The sequence below is a fragment of the Ambystoma mexicanum genome, chromosome 12, assembly GCF_040938575.1.
Source record: "Ambystoma mexicanum isolate Mex_15411 chromosome 12, UKY_AmexF1_1, whole genome shotgun sequence".
NCBI classification, from domain to species: domain Eukaryota; kingdom Metazoa; phylum Chordata; class Amphibia; order Caudata; family Ambystomatidae; genus Ambystoma; species Ambystoma mexicanum.
In genome coordinates this window covers 463462148-463483262 of record NC_090936.1, presented here as the reverse complement: position 1 = coordinate 463483262, position 21115 = coordinate 463462148, and the positions used below count along the sequence as shown (strand labels likewise).

The 21115-nt window shown below is 47.9% G+C and overlaps 1 protein-coding gene across 2 annotated transcripts in view; it reads left to right on the top strand.

Annotated features, from left to right (window-relative positions):
* The window catches only part of LOC138513666 (protein mono-ADP-ribosyltransferase PARP12-like), a 461743-nt gene that overhangs the window by 326157 nt on the left and 114471 nt on the right, over positions 1-21115 (top strand). For both annotated transcript variants that reach the window (XM_069628724.1, XM_069628725.1), the window contains exon 8: positions 15260-15377. In XM_069628724.1, the coding sequence (XP_069484825.1) occupies positions 15260-15377 (118 nt within the window). The remainder of the gene's footprint in view (positions 1-15259; positions 15378-21115) is intronic.

The following is a 21115-nucleotide window of genomic DNA, read 5'->3' as shown; positions in this document are numbered from 1 at the left end:
GATGTACTATATTGGTGCATTAGCCCACAAATGTAGTACAAATGGCTACACCCCTGGGGAAACGGAAACCAAACTACAACTGCCACCAGCCTACTCCACAACACAATTGAAGGGTGAAAACATCACCCTCCGGTCAAAATGGGGTGCTCAAAAAAGCACCCAGGTCCTGGGAGCCATATGGGCCATAGGACATAATATCAAAAAGGGTTGTAGTGGCAGAGGTACTTCAGTGAAGTCCTTCTGACTACAAAAATAAAAGAAGGGCAGTTATCTTGAAAAAACAACAGCAAAAAGCAAAATGTTTACTGTATGTGGTAATGACCCCTGTTTGACTACAGAAGCAGGCAATGCGAGGATCTCCAGGGACAAAAAACATCCCCCACCCAAAACCCTAGGATGGCAGCTCCTGAGATTTTGGACCATGGTATTTGTGCTTATCCGGGGACTGTCGCAAGATAACCCCCCAATCCTAGGAGAAGAAAAGGTGGTAGAGAGTTGAAGGAGGTTGAATGTGTACTGGAGGAGGCTGGAGGAGATTACAAGGAGGTGGCTAATAGGCTTCTCGGTTGGTGGAGCCGGAGGACCAGAGAGAACAGCAGGTTGATGGAAGGACCAGAGAGAAATTGTAGCCTGGGAAAGGTGGCCCTGGGATCTAGGAGACACTCAGATCTAAAGAGGTTAATGCCATGGAGGGTGGAGGAACAAAAGCCGTGTGGAACATTTGGGAGGGTAGGCTGGATCTGGTGCACAATCTATGCCACATAGAGCTTCAGCAGGTTTAGGGTTTCCAATCCAAGCAGAAGAACCTTCTGAATGATCTTGTAGAGGACATTGGGCCTCATTACGACCTTGGCAGTAGCCGTGCCCTTATTAAGGGCATGGCTGCCACCGGTAATGATTTTTGCCCTTTTCTCGGACCCGGTAAAAATCAATCCCCATTCCCATTGAGCCCCATAGGCCCCATAGGGCTCAATGGGAATGGGGAGGATGCTAACAACGGGCCCGTTAATGACGGGCCTGTTGTTACCATACTAGCCTGCTAGCGGCTCCTGATTTTCACGTCTGGTCCGCTAGCAGGCCTCGTAATAGGGCATCCCGTAATGAATGGTGCCGGTACCGTAATGGCACTGTTCATTACGGGACCGCCAGGGTCCTAATGAGGCCCATTGCGTCTCGACTGTTCAGAGTAACAGGGACGCCAGCCAGCTACCACCCTAACCAGATGGGGCATCTCAAAGGCCTCTGATTAAAGGTAAAGATCCCGCCACAGCAGAAGGACTGAGTTGCTTTAAATTGGGAACTTCTTGGTATACTGCAATAAACCCATTCAAGAAGAACCTTTCTATGTCCAACCCTTTTGGGGGTCCCACCCGGCCTTATCCTGACTGACTCCTATTAAATGGAACAGCAGAATCCCCAAATATTCCCTGCAGCTGTTACGTGGAAACCAGGGTCTATACAAAGACAATACTGCTAGAATTAGGTGGAACATAGCAGGGATCTGACAGCACCCATCCCAATTGAAGAAGGGGTGAGACAAGGGTGTGTCCTTGCACCAGCTGTATTATATCTGGTCATAAATAAAACTATACTAAGACTCACAGATTTGCAATCCGGCGCACCAAAATTGGGTGGAGATAGAATCCTGCTGTTATTATTTGTAGATGATGCCGGGCTGCTCTCAACGACCCCTGCTGGTCTCCGCAAGCAGTCGAAAGCATTTTATTGATGCTTGTAAAAGCTGCGGCCTCATTATTAACTATGATAATACCGAGTCAATGATCTTCTATAAGCCAGGACAGAGGGGGTGTTAGAATAGTTTTTCTAAAGTCCAAGTAAGGGCTTCATAAAACCATACATCTGAGACAGTACATAAGCTCCACTCTTAGTATATGGCTGTAGTACCTGAGAATGGTGGTAGCATGACAGAGCAGCCAGGCTTATTCAAGGAGGGAGAGAGGGCTGTAGCTTGGTACAAAGAAATTGTAGCATACATATGGTCCAAAGAAACACTGAAACACTATGGGCCTCATTACGACCCCGGCGCTAAACCATGGTGCTATTAGCACCATGGTCCATGCCGGGGTCCACCATGGTGAATGGTGGAATTACCGCCCCTTTCCAAGGTTGGCGGGGCGGTAATTCCCCATTCACCATGGGCCCTTCCCCATTCCCATTTTTGCCCCATAGGGCTCAATGGGAATGGGGAAGGCACTAAGTACGGTGCCGCAAATTGCGGCACCGTACTTAGCACCAAGGTCCCTTTGCGGGTTGGATTTTAACGCCTGCAAAAAGCAGGAGTTAAAATCGCCAACCCGCAAAGGGACCTCGTAATCAGGCGTTAAGGGATTAACGGCGCTGCCACCTTTTGCGGCGCCGTTAACCCCTTAACGCCAGGGTTGTAATGAGGCCCTATTTATTGTACAAATAAAGGGTTTATTTAAATAATAGTAGGCCAAGATAAATTTTAGGGAAGTAAGTATTATTACATATCGGGCCTGATCACGACTTTGGCGGTAACACCGGCGGTATTACCACCGGCGGTATTAGCCCTACTGCCGAAATCCCCAGCGCTGATAGTGCCGGATCACGAGTTCGGCGGTAATGTAATTCCCCATTCCCCATTGAGCCCATTCGGGAATGCCCCATTGTCTTGGGTGAACCACTATTCCCAAGAATAGTAAGAGGACCCCTGTATTACTTACCTTTACTTTATGGGTCCAGCACACACCACCCTATGTGGAGTGCTGGGGGTTTCATAGTAATTCCTTTAACCCATTCCTCATGTAACATATTTTTACACTAACTCCCTTGAATGGCTGGTGGCAGTGGTTTTGTTTTTACTACCTAGTGACATGTACCTGCAGGCTGCAGTACTGCACCGAAGGGTGACAATTTTACGCCATTTCTTGTTAGTTCTTTTTTTCTAGGCTTTTACTCAGTTGTGTGCATCAGGTTTCAGTCCTTTGTGTAGTTTGCCTTTCGCAGGCTTTAGCCCTGAAGGCCACCCAGGCTCCAGTGTGTCTGGAAAGGCAGGAAGTGAGGGAGGGTCCTGATGCTTCCCTGTACTTTGTCACCAGGTGTGCCTGAGTGAAACCAGTTCCTGTTGGCTGGCTGGCTGTCTTGAAAGGCCCTGTTGTGTGATTGACAGCCTAGGGTTGTGAATGAATGGGAACTTGCATAAAAAGCAACGTTTTAGGGTCTAAGAGAAGAGTCGACCACTGGAGGACAACATCCAAAGCAGAAGACTAGAGAAGACACCAGCAGCAGCCTCCTGGACCGCAAAGTGCACGGTGAAGCCCTGCAGCTGTGCTCTGCTGACCCGTTTTCGAAATTGACAGGGAAGACCCGTAAAGGATGATTTCCTCCCTTAGACTGGTGCGACCAACTAGACTCGGGACAAACTCTATTTTGGCGCAACCCCCGACTTGCTGCGACTTTCCAAGGCTGCAGAAGCCCAATACCAAAGGTACCCCAACCGCTTGTGAGTGCATGGTCTTCCAAAGTCCAAATCCGGCCAGATTTTCGTAGGCATCCAGAGGATCCTACAGAAGCGTTATAATCTGCATCCAGAGTCCCCTCACCAGAGTCCAGGACCGAGGGATCAAGGAAATCCTAACCAGAGCTTTTCGTTCTTCATTGGCCCTGAGAAAAAGGTGCTAAAACCAAAAAGAGCTGCTGAATCGATGGAAATCCATTGCTGCCAAGTCCCTCTCGAGTGCTGCCGCAGGAGCCCACCAGACTTCCTCCCTTTTGTCACCACGACCAAGGACCAAGAACAAGGTACTACTGCATTGCATCATGAAGGCAACCAGCTGGAACTCTTCTCCAGCATGGGGTCTGACATGGATTCACATACTCATGAATATTCCCCGTGGTCAGGCCGGGAATCCTCGGTAAAGAAAAAATCAGTATCAGTTTCGTTCCTGATCTGTCTTTCTTAGTAGTAACCAATCACTGATCTCTGGGTCATACTGCCCCCAGCCAATGACTGCCCTCTACCCAAGCCCCTCCCCTGGCAGCCATCCTCAGATTTTTACTGCACGTTCAAGTGTTGGGAGTCCTTGTGTGTTAGCTCTCGAGCTTTTACTGCGTTTTCACGCTTTTTCAGGAGATTTTTCTCATTTTTTCGGTTAATTGAGCCTCAAGCTCCACCGTTTCTACTTCCGATAACGGGGACCCGTTTCTGAATTCTTCTACGCCCCTCAAGGGTGAAGTTTTCGTCGAGTTACGCTTCTTGGAGGATTCCAGAAGATCTATGGCCTACCTCAACGGACATGGCCCAGGACAAGGGAAGCTCGACGCCCGGATCCAAGCTGTTCAGGAGCTGCCCAGGATGCGGACTGCAAAATGTTTTCAAGGAGGACGAGCACTCGAGATGTCTCTACTGCCTTCATGAGGACAAGACTCACGTGGAGAAGCACTGTGCGTTCTGCAAGAACCTGTCGGAACGGACCAAGCAAGATCGTTGTTCCCGCCTCGCCCCCTGGTTGGAGAAGGGCAGGTAGCAGGTGAGAAGGCGAAGAAAAAGACGGGGGCCCAACAAAAGGCCAAGCACCGCTAGTCCGCAGGCACCGGGAGCGCTGAAAGGTCAGGCTCCTCGGCTGCCAGGCAGGGCGCGACTTCCCCGGCACGATCAACCACGAGCCAGCGCTCTGGTTCGGGGAAGAGGAAGTCCGAGAACCCGGGTAAGCTTCTGGAGAGGCCCCGGTCGATCTCGAAGGGAGCCGAGGGGGAACGAGGCGATGACCCTCCCCCCAAAGCGAAGGCCCAGGACGCACCTAAGGTGGTGAGGGCCTTGATCCACCCGGCAAAGGCCTCTATCAAGGTTCTCGCAGCGGCTCTGGCAAAGCCGGCAGAGGCTACGCCAGTGGAGGCGGCCTCGGGGGCCAGAGTTTCCCTGCCTCTGCGGAGGGAATCCTCTTTCCAGAACATCGTTAAGACCCCCGTGAAGACCCCGGAGGAAAAAGAGGGGGGGGGTGGTGGCCATTACGGACTCGGATTCAGCCTCCGAGGAGGATCCGGTGGAAGCCGTGAAAGGCCTCAACGAGAGGTTCATAGGCCTCAACGAGAGGTTCGAGAAGGTTCGATCCCAGGGGATGGTTCCCACTGATGTGATCGAAGATAGCGACGATGAGGGCCCAGTGGAGCAGCCATCCCGTCTGTCACAGCCATTACCCGAGCCCCAGGATAGCTCGGCGGCCATTTTTTTGCCGATCCAATCCTTATGTACTGAGATAAGGACGAGGTTACCACGGACTCCGACGGAGGATCCAGAACCAGGCCCGTCGGAAAGCCCCCCGAACAAGCGGAGGAGAGTCCACCCCGCTCCGCCCTTCGTGCCCGCGAGGCTGTGGACCCCTCATCCTCCTCGCCGGACCCTCGGGAGGATACGGCGACAGGGACGGACGACGACGGCGGCGATAACACAACGGGCATCCCGTCATCACCCCCCCCTCGGGCCTCTCCGCCCGACGAAACCGGCTCTTTTCACGCCATGATAGCCAGGGCATCCGAGATCTTCAAGCTCTGCCCTGAGGAACAGAAAAAGGAAGGTTTTCTTTACCAACGTCGAGAGGCCAAGAGAAAGACGGTCCTCGCGGTGCCGTTGCTCGACGACATCTGGGACGAGGGGCTGGCTATCCTCAAGAACCATTCCACAACACCCGCCAAGAGGGACAGGTACGAGAAGAAGTACTGGGTCCCCGATACCGCCCCCTTGTGCCTCAAGGCCCAGCCAACGCCAGACTCTGTCGTCTCGGCAGCGGCCAAGAAGAAAGCAGCGGGTGGGGCGGCTTCAACTTCCACTTCCCACCCGGACAGTGAGGGCAAGAAGTTGGACTCCATGGGACGATGAGTCATCGCGTCGGCGGCAACGACGATTAAGGCGGCCAGTGCCTTAGCGATTGTGGCCCGTTACGACAGAGAGCTTTGGTTCAAGATAGCTCCTCTGCTAGACTTCCTACTGGACGACAAGAGAGCAGAGGCCCTACAGATTCTGCAGGAAGGAGAGGTGGCGTCGGATCCCTCCATAACGGTGGCAACGGACATTGCCGATACCAGATTTCGCCAACTGGGCAACAGGGTTTGCCTCCGACGACAAGGATGGCTCAAGGCGACTGACTTTCGCCAGGACGTCCAGACCAGAGTGTTGGACATGCCGTTCAACGGCAACAACCTGTTTGGAAAGACGGTGGATGAGTCCCTCCAGGCCATCAAGACAGACACGGAAACAGCACGTGCCCTAGGAGTCCTTCAGCAACGGCAGCCGTTTCGGAACTCCAGGTGGCCCGCTCCTCGTCCCAAGGAGGGTCTTGCCGCTGTCGGCAAGGAGGCCAAGGCGGCAAGGCCTCTTCCAAGCAGGACTGAACCGGCCGTAGTGTCGGGCCCCCACCGAAGCACCCCGGTGGGAGGCCGGCTGACGAAGTTCATCAGCGGGTGGGAGTCCATCTCCACCGACCGTTGGGTGCTGGACACCCTGGCCCGCGGACACTCGCTGGAATTTCAAAAGAAGTGTCCTCGCATTCCTCCCGTGGCCAGGAAGGAGAATCACGTCCCTCAACTGCTGTTGGAGGTAAGGGCGATGCTCAAGAAGGGTGCCATCGAGCTTGTCCCCAAGAGGCACCGGGGCTCCGGAGTATACTCAAGATACTTCCTCGTCAGAAAGAAGACAGGCGGTTGGCGCCCCATCCTGGACCTGCGTCATTTGAACAGGTACATCAAGGCACAGAAATTCTGGATGGGCACCCTCCAGCATGTGCTGGGACAGCTGGAGGAGGGCGACTTCCTATCATCACTGGACCTGGAGGATGCTTACTTCCACATCCCCATTCTAAAAGGACACAGAAAGTTCCGTAGATTCGTTGCCAGGGGCGTCACTACCAATTCAGAGCCCTACCGTTCGGATTAAATTCGGCACCCAGGGTGTTCACCAAGTGCCTCGCACCTGTGGCGGCACGGCTGCGCCTGCAAGGGATCCACGTCTACCCCTACCTGGACGACTGGCTAATCCGTGCAAGGACAAGAGAACTCGCCGTCGAACACACAGCGAGGAACGTCCGCCTGCTCACAGAGTTGGGATTCGCCATCAACTACCCCAAATCCCATCTGGTCCTGTCGCAGGTGGCACTGTTTCTGGGAGCGAAGCTCGATACAGTGAAGCGGCAGGCATCCCCGTCGGAAGAAAGGACAAAGGCCATTTTGGGCAAGGTGCAGCGCCTGTTAGCCACGGATGTGGCCAGAGTGAGGTCCATCAAGTCCCTCCTCAGGATGATATCCTCATGCATCGACCTTGTGCCCCTTTGCAGACTTCGGATGCGTCCGCTACAAGAGTTCCTCGACGCCCGCTGGATTCAAGCGGCGGGCAGCTTCGAAGACAGGATCCCGCTCGACGAGGAGTTCCGTCGGCGATTCTATGGTGGGGTGCCTGGGCGCACCTCACGGCAGGCATGGACTTTCAGGCCCCGGCATATCAGGAGACGGTAACGACGGACGCCTCCCTGGAGGGATGGGGGGCCCACACCGGAGATCTCCACGCAAGAAGCCTCTGGCTCCAGGAGGAGAGGTCTCTTCACATCAACATCCTGGAGCTACGAGCCGTGTTCTGAGCGCTCAAATCGTTCCTTCTGTCCCTCAAGGACAAAGTGGTGAGGATCTTCACCAACAACACCACCACGATGTTCTACATCCAGAAGCAGGGAGGCACCAGATCCCCAGTCCTATCCAAGGAGGCCCAGGATCGGTGGCACTGGGCCGTCGCCCAGGGGATGTTTCTGGTTCCCTTCCACCTGGCAGGAATAAAAAACACCATCACCGACTCACTCAGCAGGGAGCTGCGCTCGTGCCACGAGTGGGAACTACGCCAGGACCAGGTGGATGGGCTCTTTCAACGGTGGGACAAACCCCAGATCGACCTGTTCGCGACGGCAACAAACTCCAAGTGCCAGAGGTTCGCCAGCAGGTTCGCACAACTGAGGAGCATGGGCAATGCTTTCTCGTTTCGTTGGGACGGCCTGTTCCTGTACGCGTTCCCTCTGTTGCCGTTGCTGCTCCGTCTCATCAACCAGCTCAAGAGGTCCAGGTGCAGGATGATCCTCGTTGCACCGGCGTGGCCGAGACAGATCTGGTTCCCGGACCTTCTGGACTTATCAGCGTCCCCACCTATCAAGCTGACGACGGACGCAGATCTTCTCTCCAGAGAAGGAGGCACCATTCTCCATCACGACCCGGAGTCGCTGAACTTGCAGGCTTGGCTCCTGCGGCACTAGAGTTTGGAGGATACGATATCCCGGCTGACTGCAGAGAGGTTCTTGCAAAAGCCAGGGCGTCCTCAACTCTCAAATGCTATGGACATAAGTGGAAGAGTTTCTCTGTCTGGTGCCGTGCACAGAAGATTAACCCTCTAATGATTACGGCCCCTCAAGTATTGCCGTACCTACTGTCGGTGGCCAAAGCTGGACTGGCTCACGCCTCCATCAAAATACATCTGGCTGCCATTTCCCGATACACCATAACTACAGGACGGGCGTCCTTGTGGTCTCATCGCCTGGTGAAGGAATTTATGAAAGGACTATTCCGATTGTTCCCGCCGGTGAAAGCCCCCGCCCCGGCGTGGGAGCTCAACGTGGTGCTGACCAGGCTCATGGGGGCCCCATTCGAGCCTATGCATTTGGCGTCGTTGAAGTTCCTGTCGTGGAAGACAGCATTCCTTGTGGCCATCACCTCTGCACGACGAGTGGGAGAGAGCCAGGCCCTATCTTGCAAGCCTCCATACTTGACTTTTCACAACACAAGGGTGGTGCTGAGGACGCACCCCTCCTTTTTGCCCAGGGTGCCGTCGGACTTCCGCCTCAACGAGCCCTTGGTGTTACCAGTTTTCTTCCTGTCGCCTTCGTCTCCGGCCGAGAGGACTTTGCACTCGCTGGATGTTGCTAGAGTGCTGAAGTTCTACGTGGACCGCACGAAGAGTTTTCGGAAGACATCACAGCTGTTTGTGAACTTTGGACCTGTGAATCAAGGGAAGGCTCTCTCGAATGCTTCCATTTCCAGATAGCTCTTCGGCTGCATCATGCACTGTCACCGGTTGGCAAACCGACATCTGCCCGGCCGTCCGAGAGCCCATTCGACCAGAGCGATCGCTGCTACCACAGCGTTCCTGTCTGGTGTGCCACTGCTGGACATCTGCAGGGCTGCTACGTGGAGGTCGACGCACACCTTCACAAGATTCTACTGCGTCGATCGGGACTCCAGGGAGGAGACAAGGGTCGGCCAAGCAGTTCTGCGCAACCTGTTCGCTTAAGGTGAGCCTGGTGAGGAGGTAAGAGATGCTTAATGTTGAGTTGTTGTAGTGCTTAATGTTGAGCCTGTTGCCACCTCCCGTGGTTGTGCATGTGTATACTGCTACGTATTCTTATATTCATGAGCATGTGAATCCATGCCAGAACAGGAACAAGTTACTTACCTGTAACTGTTGTTCTCCAGCATGGGTCTGGCATGGATTCACATGCAAACCCTCCCTTCTTCCCCTCTGCGGCTCTTCACTTGGTCATATTGTTACTTTACGTGCTACCAAATCTGAGGATGGCTGCCATGGGAGGGGTTTAGGTACAGGGCAGTCATTGGCTGGGGGCAGTATGACCCAGAGTTCAGTGATTGGTTACTACTAAGAAAGACAGATCAGAAACGAAACTGATACTGATTTTTTCTCTACCAAGGATTCCCGGCCTGACGACGGGGAATATTCATGAGCATGTGAATCCATGCCAGACACATACTGGAGAACAACAGTTACAGGTAAGTAACTTGTGCCTTTCTTCATTTTCAAGGTACTCTGGGGATTGGGGTATTTTATCCTTTTGCCATTTGGGGTGCTTCCTATATTGGGGAGTGTGATTTAACCCTACAGTAAGTTGACCTCAGCTTGTGCTTTCCACAGGTACCTCATCTTGAGTTGCTGTTATTTCTCATTTTAACACTGACTATTTAATAATATTTTTCTAAGAAGAAGAGCATCAGAACTGTGACCTTGCCCATTGACTTTGGCTGTCCAGGATCCCTAAAGGCCTCCTTCTGAACCTATTGACTTTGGCAGTGCTTGCTCCCTTATAGGTCTTAAATGTTGAACACTTTAATGCTGGGATAATAGGCTGCCTGGATCCCTTTGGGAGAATCTGACTGTTCTTATAACCTATCAGTCTGTTCTGATCTAACCCTAACCTTTACTTCCTTGAAAACTCAATATTGCAAAGGTGCTAATATATAATGCTATACTGACCTCAAATGACGTCACCTCTGGGTGCTGGAACATGTGTAACGTATGAATAAATTACTCACCTGCTTTATTGTTCACTTTTTTAAATGAATCCTAATTTGAGATTAATGTTACAGCTAATTACTCTTTTTTAAAGAATGCTTTAAAAATCTTTGTGTATTAATACATAACAAATGTATTATATAACTGTAAGTGTGTAAGTGCTTAATTGGATACTTGTATTTACTTGTTTCATTGCACAGCTCTACAACTCACAGTACCTCTCTTAAAATAAGCCTGGCTTCTCAGTCACACTACCAACTTGTGTAGTGCAGGCTTATATTTAAAGGTGGTTTACCTAATACCAAGGAGATGATTCTTGTGTAGTCCCACACCAGTTGGACTAAACTAATTGTTACCTAACAAAGACACAATTTATTTCAAGGTAAGTAATTGACTTATTGGTACATAACTATCCGCTACTTAATAGCTAGGTATGCCTAGTATACTTTTAAGAAGTGAATAATACAGTTTCCGAAGGTAAGTAAGAACTTAATGAAACTATTTTCGAATAGCACTAGGAAAAGGGAAAGCACAACCCAGTGTTACAAGTTTAGAAGAGCAGAAGCTATTCAAGGTAAGTAAATCCATATACTTTTAAGAGGGGCATCTAACTGCTTGGATAGTGGTGGCTCGCAACCCACAATTTTTACAGGAAAATTATAGTAATGACAGTTCCACTGCTTAAATAGTAGTGGCTTGCACTAGGAATTGTTACAGTTACAACACTAACTTAAAAGTAAGTACTTTTATACTTGTTATAATTTCCAGACAGAATCCTTGTAATCAAAGTCCTTCCCTAGTCTATAGCATGAGTTTTCTCAGAGGCAGACGAGGGACCCCAGTGGTCTAGGAGCCGGCACAGAATAGGTTCCAGTTGCAGGAAAGTCAAAGTTCCAGAGGATATCTTCTTAAATACGTATGTATTAGCTTCAGAGTTAGTTAAAGTGTTCAAGAACTTCACAGAAGGCTCCCTATATGCGTACCAGACTTAGGCCTAGGCAAGAGGTATGGGCAACAACTACACGAATCACGCACTCAGCCTCCCATGATGCAGATCAGTAAGTATTACCCAAGCCCACACAGTACCTTAGGGGAAAAGAAGAGCATATGGGTGGATGCTTTCAGAAAGCAGCAGCACAGAATCCGGTGCCTGGATTCTTGGTCTGGAGACGAAAGAACTGGACACTGCAGGGGAACTTGCAACAGCAGTCATCAGAGGAGGCTCTCAGCCAAGCTTTCTTTATGGATTCTTGCCAGCTCTGTGGATTTGGCTCCCTTTTACAGGAGCCAGATGAAGAACGAATATCGCCAGTCAGATTCTCTTCACTCTCTCGGTCCTGTACTCTGGTGAGGGGACTTCAGGGATTCGAATCGTGTCCCCGGATATCCAGCAGGAGTCCATCAAAGTTTCAGTGAGGTTCGGACTTCCAGAAGACCATGCACTGCACTCGGGCTAGAGGTCCCGGGGGGATTGGCAGTTTACAGCCCAGCAAGGTCGCAGAACATCGCGGGATGGCCCAAAATGCAGGTCTTATTGAGACTCATGGATCCAATTGGCCTCTGGGTAGCAGTCGTCACAATCAGGAACCCCAGTTCTATTGGAAGGAAGAGTTGCATCAGGCTCTTGTTACACAGTAGCCTCTCTGGCTGCTGGAAATCACTACAGATGTCTTTTCTTCATCTTCCTCTTCAGATTCAGCTCCAGTAGTTGACTTGTCAGCAGCTTCTAGGATCGGAGTATTTATCAGGAACTACAGTACAACTTCTGCAAACTCTCCCTGCAGTTTACAGAAAGGGGCGGTGTGGCTGTTCACTCAGGACAGCCAGCCCCCCAGTGGAACTTGGTTCCTTTCAGGCAAGGTGAAAGACAAAAGGCTGCAGAGTTTTGGACTCCTTCCTTGCTTCCTGCCTTCTCAGGCACTTTGGAGCCTAGGCGGGGAATATAAAGGATTTCTGCTGACGACAACACTTCCACCAAGGTCATTCCCACCTAGAATGGCAGGGGAAGACTTCAGAAACAACAAGCAAAGGAGAAATGGCAAAAAAGGAGGAGCCGCCATTCTAGCAGAATGGTGGACCTTCTGTGCATTACCGAGGCTGATTTAACAGCCTGTGAGTAATAAGACAAAGAAGTCACTACGGTAAAACCACTACCACCAACCATTCACGTAAACATGCAATTGTAACAAAAATTAAAAAAGGGATACACTGGATACACTGGATCTCCCCAGCACTCCACATAAGGTGGGGTGTGCTGGCTCACTAACATAAATGTAAAGGGGATGTGAATCCCACTTTACCTCTTGGGAACAGTAGTTCACACAAGAAATAATAAGAGAATTAAAAGGAAGTCACTGCATTTAAAATGCTGTGTGCCGCCATAGTATATTACTGTTAGTCCAAAGTTAAAACAAACTGTAACACCAATCATATACTATTGAGAGACATACAAAGGTCACCCATCAAAAGAGTAAAAGACTAGGTGAGAGGGGAAAAGGATTCCCACTCACCAAAGGACAAGGTAAAATAATTACCAAGTCCAAGCATAATGATCTGGGGTTGACACAGGTCAGGAAGATTTATCATTAACATGAAAATCTCACCAAATGGGGGGTCCACCAGACTGAGGATTACGATCAAAGGTCATATTATTGAACAGATGGACTCATTTGTGTTCTTGGGTATCAAGTTTGCTGGCAACAGTAGGTGGGCAAAACAAGTGGATAGGCTACGCTCTCCTTGGAGAGACAGAGCAATGCTATCCTGAAGTTAAGCCAGGATCATAGTAATAGTGTGTATCATCCTGTGTTGAAGCTTTACAACCAACAGGCCAGAGTTGCAGCCAGATTTGGCGCAGAACTATGAGGCCATTCATTTATGACTAAACTGGCTGCAATAGAGAATTGTTTTTTCAAAAAAGAGTTGTGCCTCCAAGCATCTACCCAGAAGGTGCTATTACGGTTGGAGCTCGACCAGTGCCCTATATCAAAAATGATTTCCATTACTCCAGCTCGGTATTGGTTATGCCTATGGTCCTCACCCACTCTTAGTAAACGGAGGATAGCACAGGGGCAAGGCACTGGTCTTGGAAGCAAGACCACGCAGAGCAACAGAGGTAAATATAGAAAATAGAAGCAAGAACCAAATATTTATTAGCTCACAGATTTGAGCACAAGCAAAGGTAAAAGGCAACTCTAGCATGCTCTAGGTCCACTCTTGCAAGTGACTATTGGTCCCACTAGTTATGAAGAAAACTTGGATTGTGTATCCCCAAGGTATCTCCATGCCCTTTATACATAATTTTGTTTAGGAATGTTACCACTCTAAGACCGGATGTTGGTGTGGCAGAGAAGTAGCTCCGACCTCTGTCCCTTATGCATGTTACTTAGGGAAGACCCTGCTCAGTTTCTTTTTCATGCCCTTTTTATAACAATCTCTGGTCACGCGCCCTTAAACCCTTACTGAGATACCTTGCAGTACTAAACATCAGGGAAGCCTTGGCGCTTTGCAAATCCACAGCCAATAGGCTGATCATTTTTGCAGTGTCTTCCTACATTCACAGGGCATGGGCAGAGGCTAATCCATCTGCAATTCTCATCTAGGGTATCGTAACCTAAGTGACCTCAGTTATTTTCCATTTGTGCAAGGGCCAATTTGCCGTATTGGGAAATGTATGATATAGCAGAGTATGATACTCTATGTCTAAACCGTATTTTGGGTTTCACATACTTTTAACGTGTATACATTTTGTTCTAGTCTCATTGGATACATTGCAGATTTCCCTTGTGCTAATGAAATTGGGAACTTCCAGTATTACTTGTGGTTTTATAATGTGGACCTGATGTTACTTGCTGTGTCGATGAACTGGTCGACCATTCCATTTTTGGTGTGTATACAGTGTGCTTTAACTGTTTCTTTGAAAACCATTCTGCTGTAAAAGTAGAGCCGGTTCCGTTTTGTGCGGCATGCACTTTTTATTATTGTTTTATATGTGTAATGGATATGCTTTTATGGCTTTCCGAAATAAACCTATGACTGACTGAGAATCCCCAAGTATGGATTTCTGCTCTAACAAGTCCTAATATTACTAAAACAATAGAACCCAAGGAACGGGGCATTACCGGTCTGGTAATGCCCTGAGGCATCAGTTACAAGCCTGAGCGAAGCGAGTGCTTTAACGTAAGCCCTGGGGCATTAACAGACCTCAACACGAGAAAATACAAGTAAAAAAAGGGCAACCATGGATTGAAGAGAAGGGACTACACGTAGTCCCTTCTCCATTTCCATGGCGGGCATTAAACAATGCTTAAAAAAACATAAGCAAATAAAATGGCTGCCAGGGAACGGGAGAAGGGACTACACCTAGTCCCTTCTCGCTTTCCATTGTGGCTAATCGCGTGGCAGAGATGTGCCAGGAACAGTCCTGTTCCAGGCGTAAGCGAGGGACAGAGCAGCTTAGGGAAGTGGGGTTGGGGTAGGAACGGGATCGGATATGTGGAAAAGGGGGTGGGGTTGAGGGGAAGGGGCAGAGGACACAAGGAGTGCACCTACCTTAGTTCCTGGCGAGGGAAGATGATGGCCTCCCACTCTGAGGAGCCTCGAAGCGGGGTCTTTCGCTGTGTGGTAAAAACTCTGTTCCCAGCTTCCTCGTTGGCTGGGAGGCCACCACACCCCCTCGCTGGGTACTAAAGTATGGAATAAATACAGTCTTTCGATTGCTATGCGTTACAAACATCTTCCCTGTGATCATGTGCATGTTACTTAGGTTTGGTGTCTGTTTGTTTGCTTTATTCAGTGAGGTTTTGCTTTAAGCTGATATTTGTGAATGGGGTATTGCTGGATGCATCAATATTTCATGTGCTTGTTTTATGTTTTCTGCTTATTTAAATAACATTTTTGCAATGCTTAGCTAGACTTGATTTGTCAGAATGTCACATTTATTTCTAGGGTAGAAAGGAGGCAGCCATGATTACCTCCACAGACCTGGAGAATATCTACTTGACTGATAAAAGAGGGGCTCTGCAGTTTGAGGCAAGATGTCAAACATATGAAATCAACTTCAAAGGTACCAAGATAATGTTTTATATTTATGTATTATCAGATGTTTTGTTTATTCTTTTGAATAATGAGGTCTGCAGTGCTTCCCTGTGTCGAACCTTTTTGTCTAATTTAGGTTTCCACAAATACATTCCAGGTATAAGATTAAGCAATATAAATAGATGCTGCAGGGTCTCGAGCAAATGTGCACAAAACTTCTGTGTTGCCTCAAAGACTTCATTCTTTCAACAATATTTCTGGCTGGCTGTCCTTGGAGGACAGCCACTTTGCTTTGTGAGTGAAAGCTAGGCTGCAAATGAATGGGAGAAACACGCATAAAAGGCGAGGTCTTTTGCAAAGACGGCAGAGTCGACCACTGGACAAAGGAACTGGAGATGAAACTGGAAGAGAAGCTTGCTGCACCCTCCTGGACCGTTGGTTTGCCCGGTGAAGCCCTGCTGCAGTGCTGAAGCTCCAATTTCCGTATTGACTACAGCAGCCCAGAACGGACGACTTCTTCCCTTGGGTTGGTGAGACCAACTGACCCCAATACGAACCTGACTGCAACCCCTCTCCTTGCTGGCTGTACTTCTTTGCATCTGCTGAAACAAATTGCCAGGGGACAGGAACACCAGGAATGAGTGCATCGTCTTTAAGCCATACCCGAGCTCCAGTAAGATCCTAAGGACTCCCTTGAAGCAGGACTGCTAGGCAAGATTGTATGCAGTACCTTGTGGGAGACTGCACCAGCCTTGTCCTCTTGGCAATAGTTAACCCAACCTTTATTATAAGCATGTACTACACAAGTTGGTAGAGTGACTGAGCAGCCAGGCTTATCTCAAGAGGGGTCAATGTGAACTGTAGGGTTGTAACATAGACTTTCGCATTGACAAATATCCAAATAACACTTACACTCAAGTTTTCTTGATTAAACAATTGTTTATTAATTTAACAGTCAGTTTGAATAAGCCTTCCTTAGAAGGGAGCAAATATGTAACACTCAAATATACTTCAAAAATACACACTCTCAGTTTCAATAAATCAGTAGATACTCATTTGGGATGGCACACAGACACTTCCTACACCCTGAGGTGACTTAAATAACTAGGAGACTGTGGACATTCATATATGATATGATATGATATGGCATTTGTAACGCGCCTATACACAAGTGTTTCAAGTGTATCACTGGTACATTTTGAGCAATACTGAGTTTGGTGTCAAAAGGAAAAGGTTAGGGAATGAAACAATGGTTAAATAGTTTCTTAAACAGGTCAGCACTTTTGAACCCCCCAATGCAATGCAGATTAACCCTTTCCCAGCTATACAAGTAGAGAATGTATGACATTTTGGAGGGATAGTTAAAGCACAAAGTCAGAGGTTAGAAGAGTCTTCAGGGAACCAGGACAACCAATGTCACTTGGTCATAGTCTACGGAAGTGGAGGCACTTCTTGAAGGTAAGTAAAAAGTATTGCACAATGTTTTAGAGATATTTGTAGAAAATGAAATCACTGTTGGGCCACAAGCTGGGAGGCTTGTGATGGGGAAAGCTGCTAGCAACTCTGCAAAAGGCAGCAAAGGAAAATCTCAACTGAGAGTAAGCAAGCTCCACAACAAGAGGTAAGTACCCCTTAGTTTACAGTACCTTATGTCTGAAGAAATTGGTTCCAGCTGGCTTCTGTTCCTGTGGTAGTATGGCAGATCCTGTTGTTCCTGGGCCTCAGTCGTGGGGACAAGAGAGAGGAAGTCTGGGGACTCCTGCACTAAGATTCAAAGGTTGGCGGCAGCAATGGGCAAACTTCAGATCAGCCGCACTTTGCAGTTTCAGCTTCTCGCGAATAGCGCCACTGCGGTTCGCGGATACCTTATGTGCTTTCCTCGCTTCTGGGATCCAGCACACTGTTGAGGTGGCTCAGGCTTGGTTAGTCCTGCTTCGAGGAAGTCCGGAGGATCTTTCTGGAGCTCGGGTTCAACTTAAAACAATAACCTCGATTCTGGTGTTCCTCTCCCTGGTGCTCGGTTCCTGCAGCATCAAATGGAAGTACAGCCAGCTTCGAGAGGATTTCCAGATGAGTTTGTCTTGGGGTCGATTGGTCCCACCAACTAGAGGGGAGTTTTTTTTATTGTTTATGGTTTAACAAAAACCTTTACAAAAACTTTTTTCCATTATGAACAAAATATAAAAATATATAACTTAATTCATTCTGTTTCAATGAATCGTTCAAAACTCACATAATAAAAACAGTTCAACAATATAAACGAAATTAAAAAGAGCATTAACTTTCTTTTCCAACAAAAAAGAAAGAACAAAACCAAGCTAGAATTGACTCGGCCCAAGCTAGAATTCTTACACTAGGAAAATTACCAATACCTATAACACAGTCAGGTTACAGTCATCGAGATTTTAAAAACTTTAAGATTTAAGCTTCTGTATTCAGGTCAGATAACTGCTTATCAGGCTTAAAACTTCGAGTTCATTTAGAGGATTAGAATAAAAATATCCTATAATAAAGAGGTGAATCATCATCAGGTTTCTTTTCTGCGTTATAGAACCATCATTCCAGATAATCTGGCCCTAAGGTAGCGAAACTCCTCCCCAGTATTAAGGAGATTGAATCATATCAACGTCTTCTTTTATTTTAGTGAGCAAGGCTTCGTCAATAATTACCAAGAGTTCAATTAACCATAGCAGAAGCCGTTGGCTGGTACCCCACATGCATCGCTCCCACAAGGACTGTTTCCATGTGATGGAATCTGAGTACAAAAATGAGCCAAATATGACCACCCGCTGGGAAGCAAAAAACAGGCAGGTCGTAGTCAGATGATTAAGAGTTTCCAACTCACAAAATTGGGTACAAAAGCGGCACCTGCCAGATATAGAATCGGCTTCCTTGTCACCCCACTGTAGAAGTCTTTAGTTGGTCTTTAATTGATTCAGTTTGAAACGTAAGTAGACCTTTCTGGCAATACTGCACGGGAAAATCTCAAAATAACGTGCACGCTAACCGAATTTTCGTGTAAACTTAGCGTACTCGTAGAAGGCCTTACTCTCGCCTATTTTGTCCAACAAGAGACACGAGAAAAAGGGTTGAAATTTTCTTTTACATGCTGGTGTACCAAGCACTAGTTCGTCTTTATCAATCATCGCCTCCTCCAAGATTTTTTCCATTTTATATTTAAATCTCATAATTGAGGGCAATTGTCCCTCATTTAGTAGCCCGGCCAAATCAACATATAGGGATTGTTTGGGTGGCATCACCATTTTACTATAGCCATTTATCAAACGCCAGTGCCATTTAACCGACAACGGCAGGATACCCAGTTCATGACCGATCAGAATATAGGGATTGGACATTGCTAACCCAAGGACCTTCTTCCACAGTATGCCCTGTACACAATCCAGAAATTCCTCCATGTCACAACTTCAGATATCTAAAGCATACAAGATGATTTGTTCGACCTTTAATAGGTAGAACTGTATGCAGGACAACAAAGAGAATTTACTGTAACAATGGTAGATTATCTTCATTTGTGAAGTCAGTTGCTTCACTTTTGTGTTATTAACCTCTTTCCCCATGGTTACCGAATAATTGGATGCAAGCTGGTATCCCAAGTATCTTATTGATTGAACCTTGGGTATTACAACCTCATTAAGTGTCCATGTGAATTTAGCTGTTGATCTCTTACCGTCTGCAAATACGACAATAAAGGACTTCACTGGATTGACCTGAAGATTGTTCTTAAGGGCATAGTGCTGGAACAATGATAGTTTCGCTTGTAGGCCGAAGGGTGTGCGATCCATAAATATTAGATCATCTGTGAAGCCCAACCAATTAAGTGTTAACCGGCCCATCTTAACCGGAAATATGACTGCATCGCCCTAGGCTGCTTCCAGGTCCCCCTAAATATAGATTGAAAAGAATAGCGGCCAGGTTGCATCCCTGCTTGAGGCCTATGTCAGTTGGTATCAAGTCGGTCATAGCCCCCTCCTTTTTCAACCTGATCCCGTAGTTTGTATTTTGGTGGAGAAGAGTAATCATAGCTACTAAATAACTCGGGATACCCAAGGCTATCATCTTCTCCCATAGGACCGAGCGTATGACCGTATCAAAAGTGGAAGTAAGGTCTAGTGCCGCCATATGGGTTGGCCCGGTACGTGAGGTTTTGGTTTGAGCATATACATGGGCCACAATGATAGCATTTAGTGGACATCCCATATATTTGCGAAAACCTATTTGGGATTGTGGAAATACATCAAGTAGAACAATGTAGTGCTGAAGTGTCTTGAGTAGCAAATGGGTAAAGATTTTGGCAGATGCATCCATCAGGGCTATAGGCCTGAAGTTGTTAGGGTCATCCCAACTCCCTTTTTCATATATAGGGATGATAATGGCAGCACATCAAGATGGAGCGATAATTCCTGTTTTTTATTTGCTGTCATATTTAGTTTGTAAGATCTTACCCCACAAAAGCGGGTCAGACTTAATCACACACGGTGGAATCCCATCCGGGCCAGGCGCCTGGGAGCTCTTAATGGTCCACAATAAATATAGGATGTCCTCTACCGACCACGAGGAGATTCTCAGGATCAGGGTTTGGAAATCGCGCACAGGGGCACTGACAAATCTAGTTGGGAGAGTATATTTATTGTGTATAAATTTGACCCAGGTAGCAGCTGCAACTGCGGCTTCCTTAATAGGCTCACCAGGGTCAGCCATAGCTCTCAACATGGACCACACCTGTCGCGTATCGAAATTTAGGAGATGGTGAAACATCCTCTGATTATCACCCAACATCAATTCATGTTTCATCATCTTTATCCTATTCCGATTCCGTTGGTTAATCCTTTGTTTCAGTTGTTGATAGATATCCCAATCAAGTTTCACTGAACCCAAGGCTCGTAAGTCTTTCCTTTTTGCATTCCGTAAGTTCACCACTGAGATGTAATAACAGCGGCGATGACTAGGCACTATACTTGCATTCTGTAATAGGGCCAACTGCTTTATATATATCGCAAAATTCTCGTGTTGTTTTGGCGTTCAACGTGTACAGAGCCTGCTCCTATTCGATCAACTGGGAAAATGATCAAAGGGTCCTCCCTTAGATGGGACACCAACCTATGACATGTTTTAAAATCCCACCTCACTGATATGGAGGCGCGGTCAGTTACAACTAAACTTAGTGCAGGATTAGAAGAGAAGCGCCTTATACACTCATTCAGGGTAAGATTCAGAGCTAAATGATCACCCCGAGCGAGATCGCATATAAGCATCCTGTCAATATTGGCTAGGAGTGTAGTGGAAACAAAAAAGTAATCAGTCTGGGAGCAATAAGGCCCGTGTGACCAGGTGTGAGCAAACAACCCCGAGTTTGAAGGCACTAGTTGGATATCCCATGCAAGGAAATAGTCCACCCATCGCTTCCCAAGAGTCTGGAGGTCGCATCTACATGGTAATAAGTAGGATTACATGCATTAACCATCTCCATGCAAGGTGAATTAAAATCCCCCCCACAATGACCTTAATGCCGGGGTCGTAAGATAGGGCATCCTCAAGAATTTGTCTAGTTGGTTGGACACTTCTAGAAATGATGCAACCGCTTTGTTCCAGTAAAGACAGATAACCAGGATCTCCCTCGAGGCATTGCCAAGGAAGCTTATACAAACTGCTAGAATAGAATACTCCGCTAAAACTAATACAGAGGAGATTCTGCTGGCTTTATCTATCAGAACAGCTAAGCCACCTGAAGGACGCCCCATTTCTCCC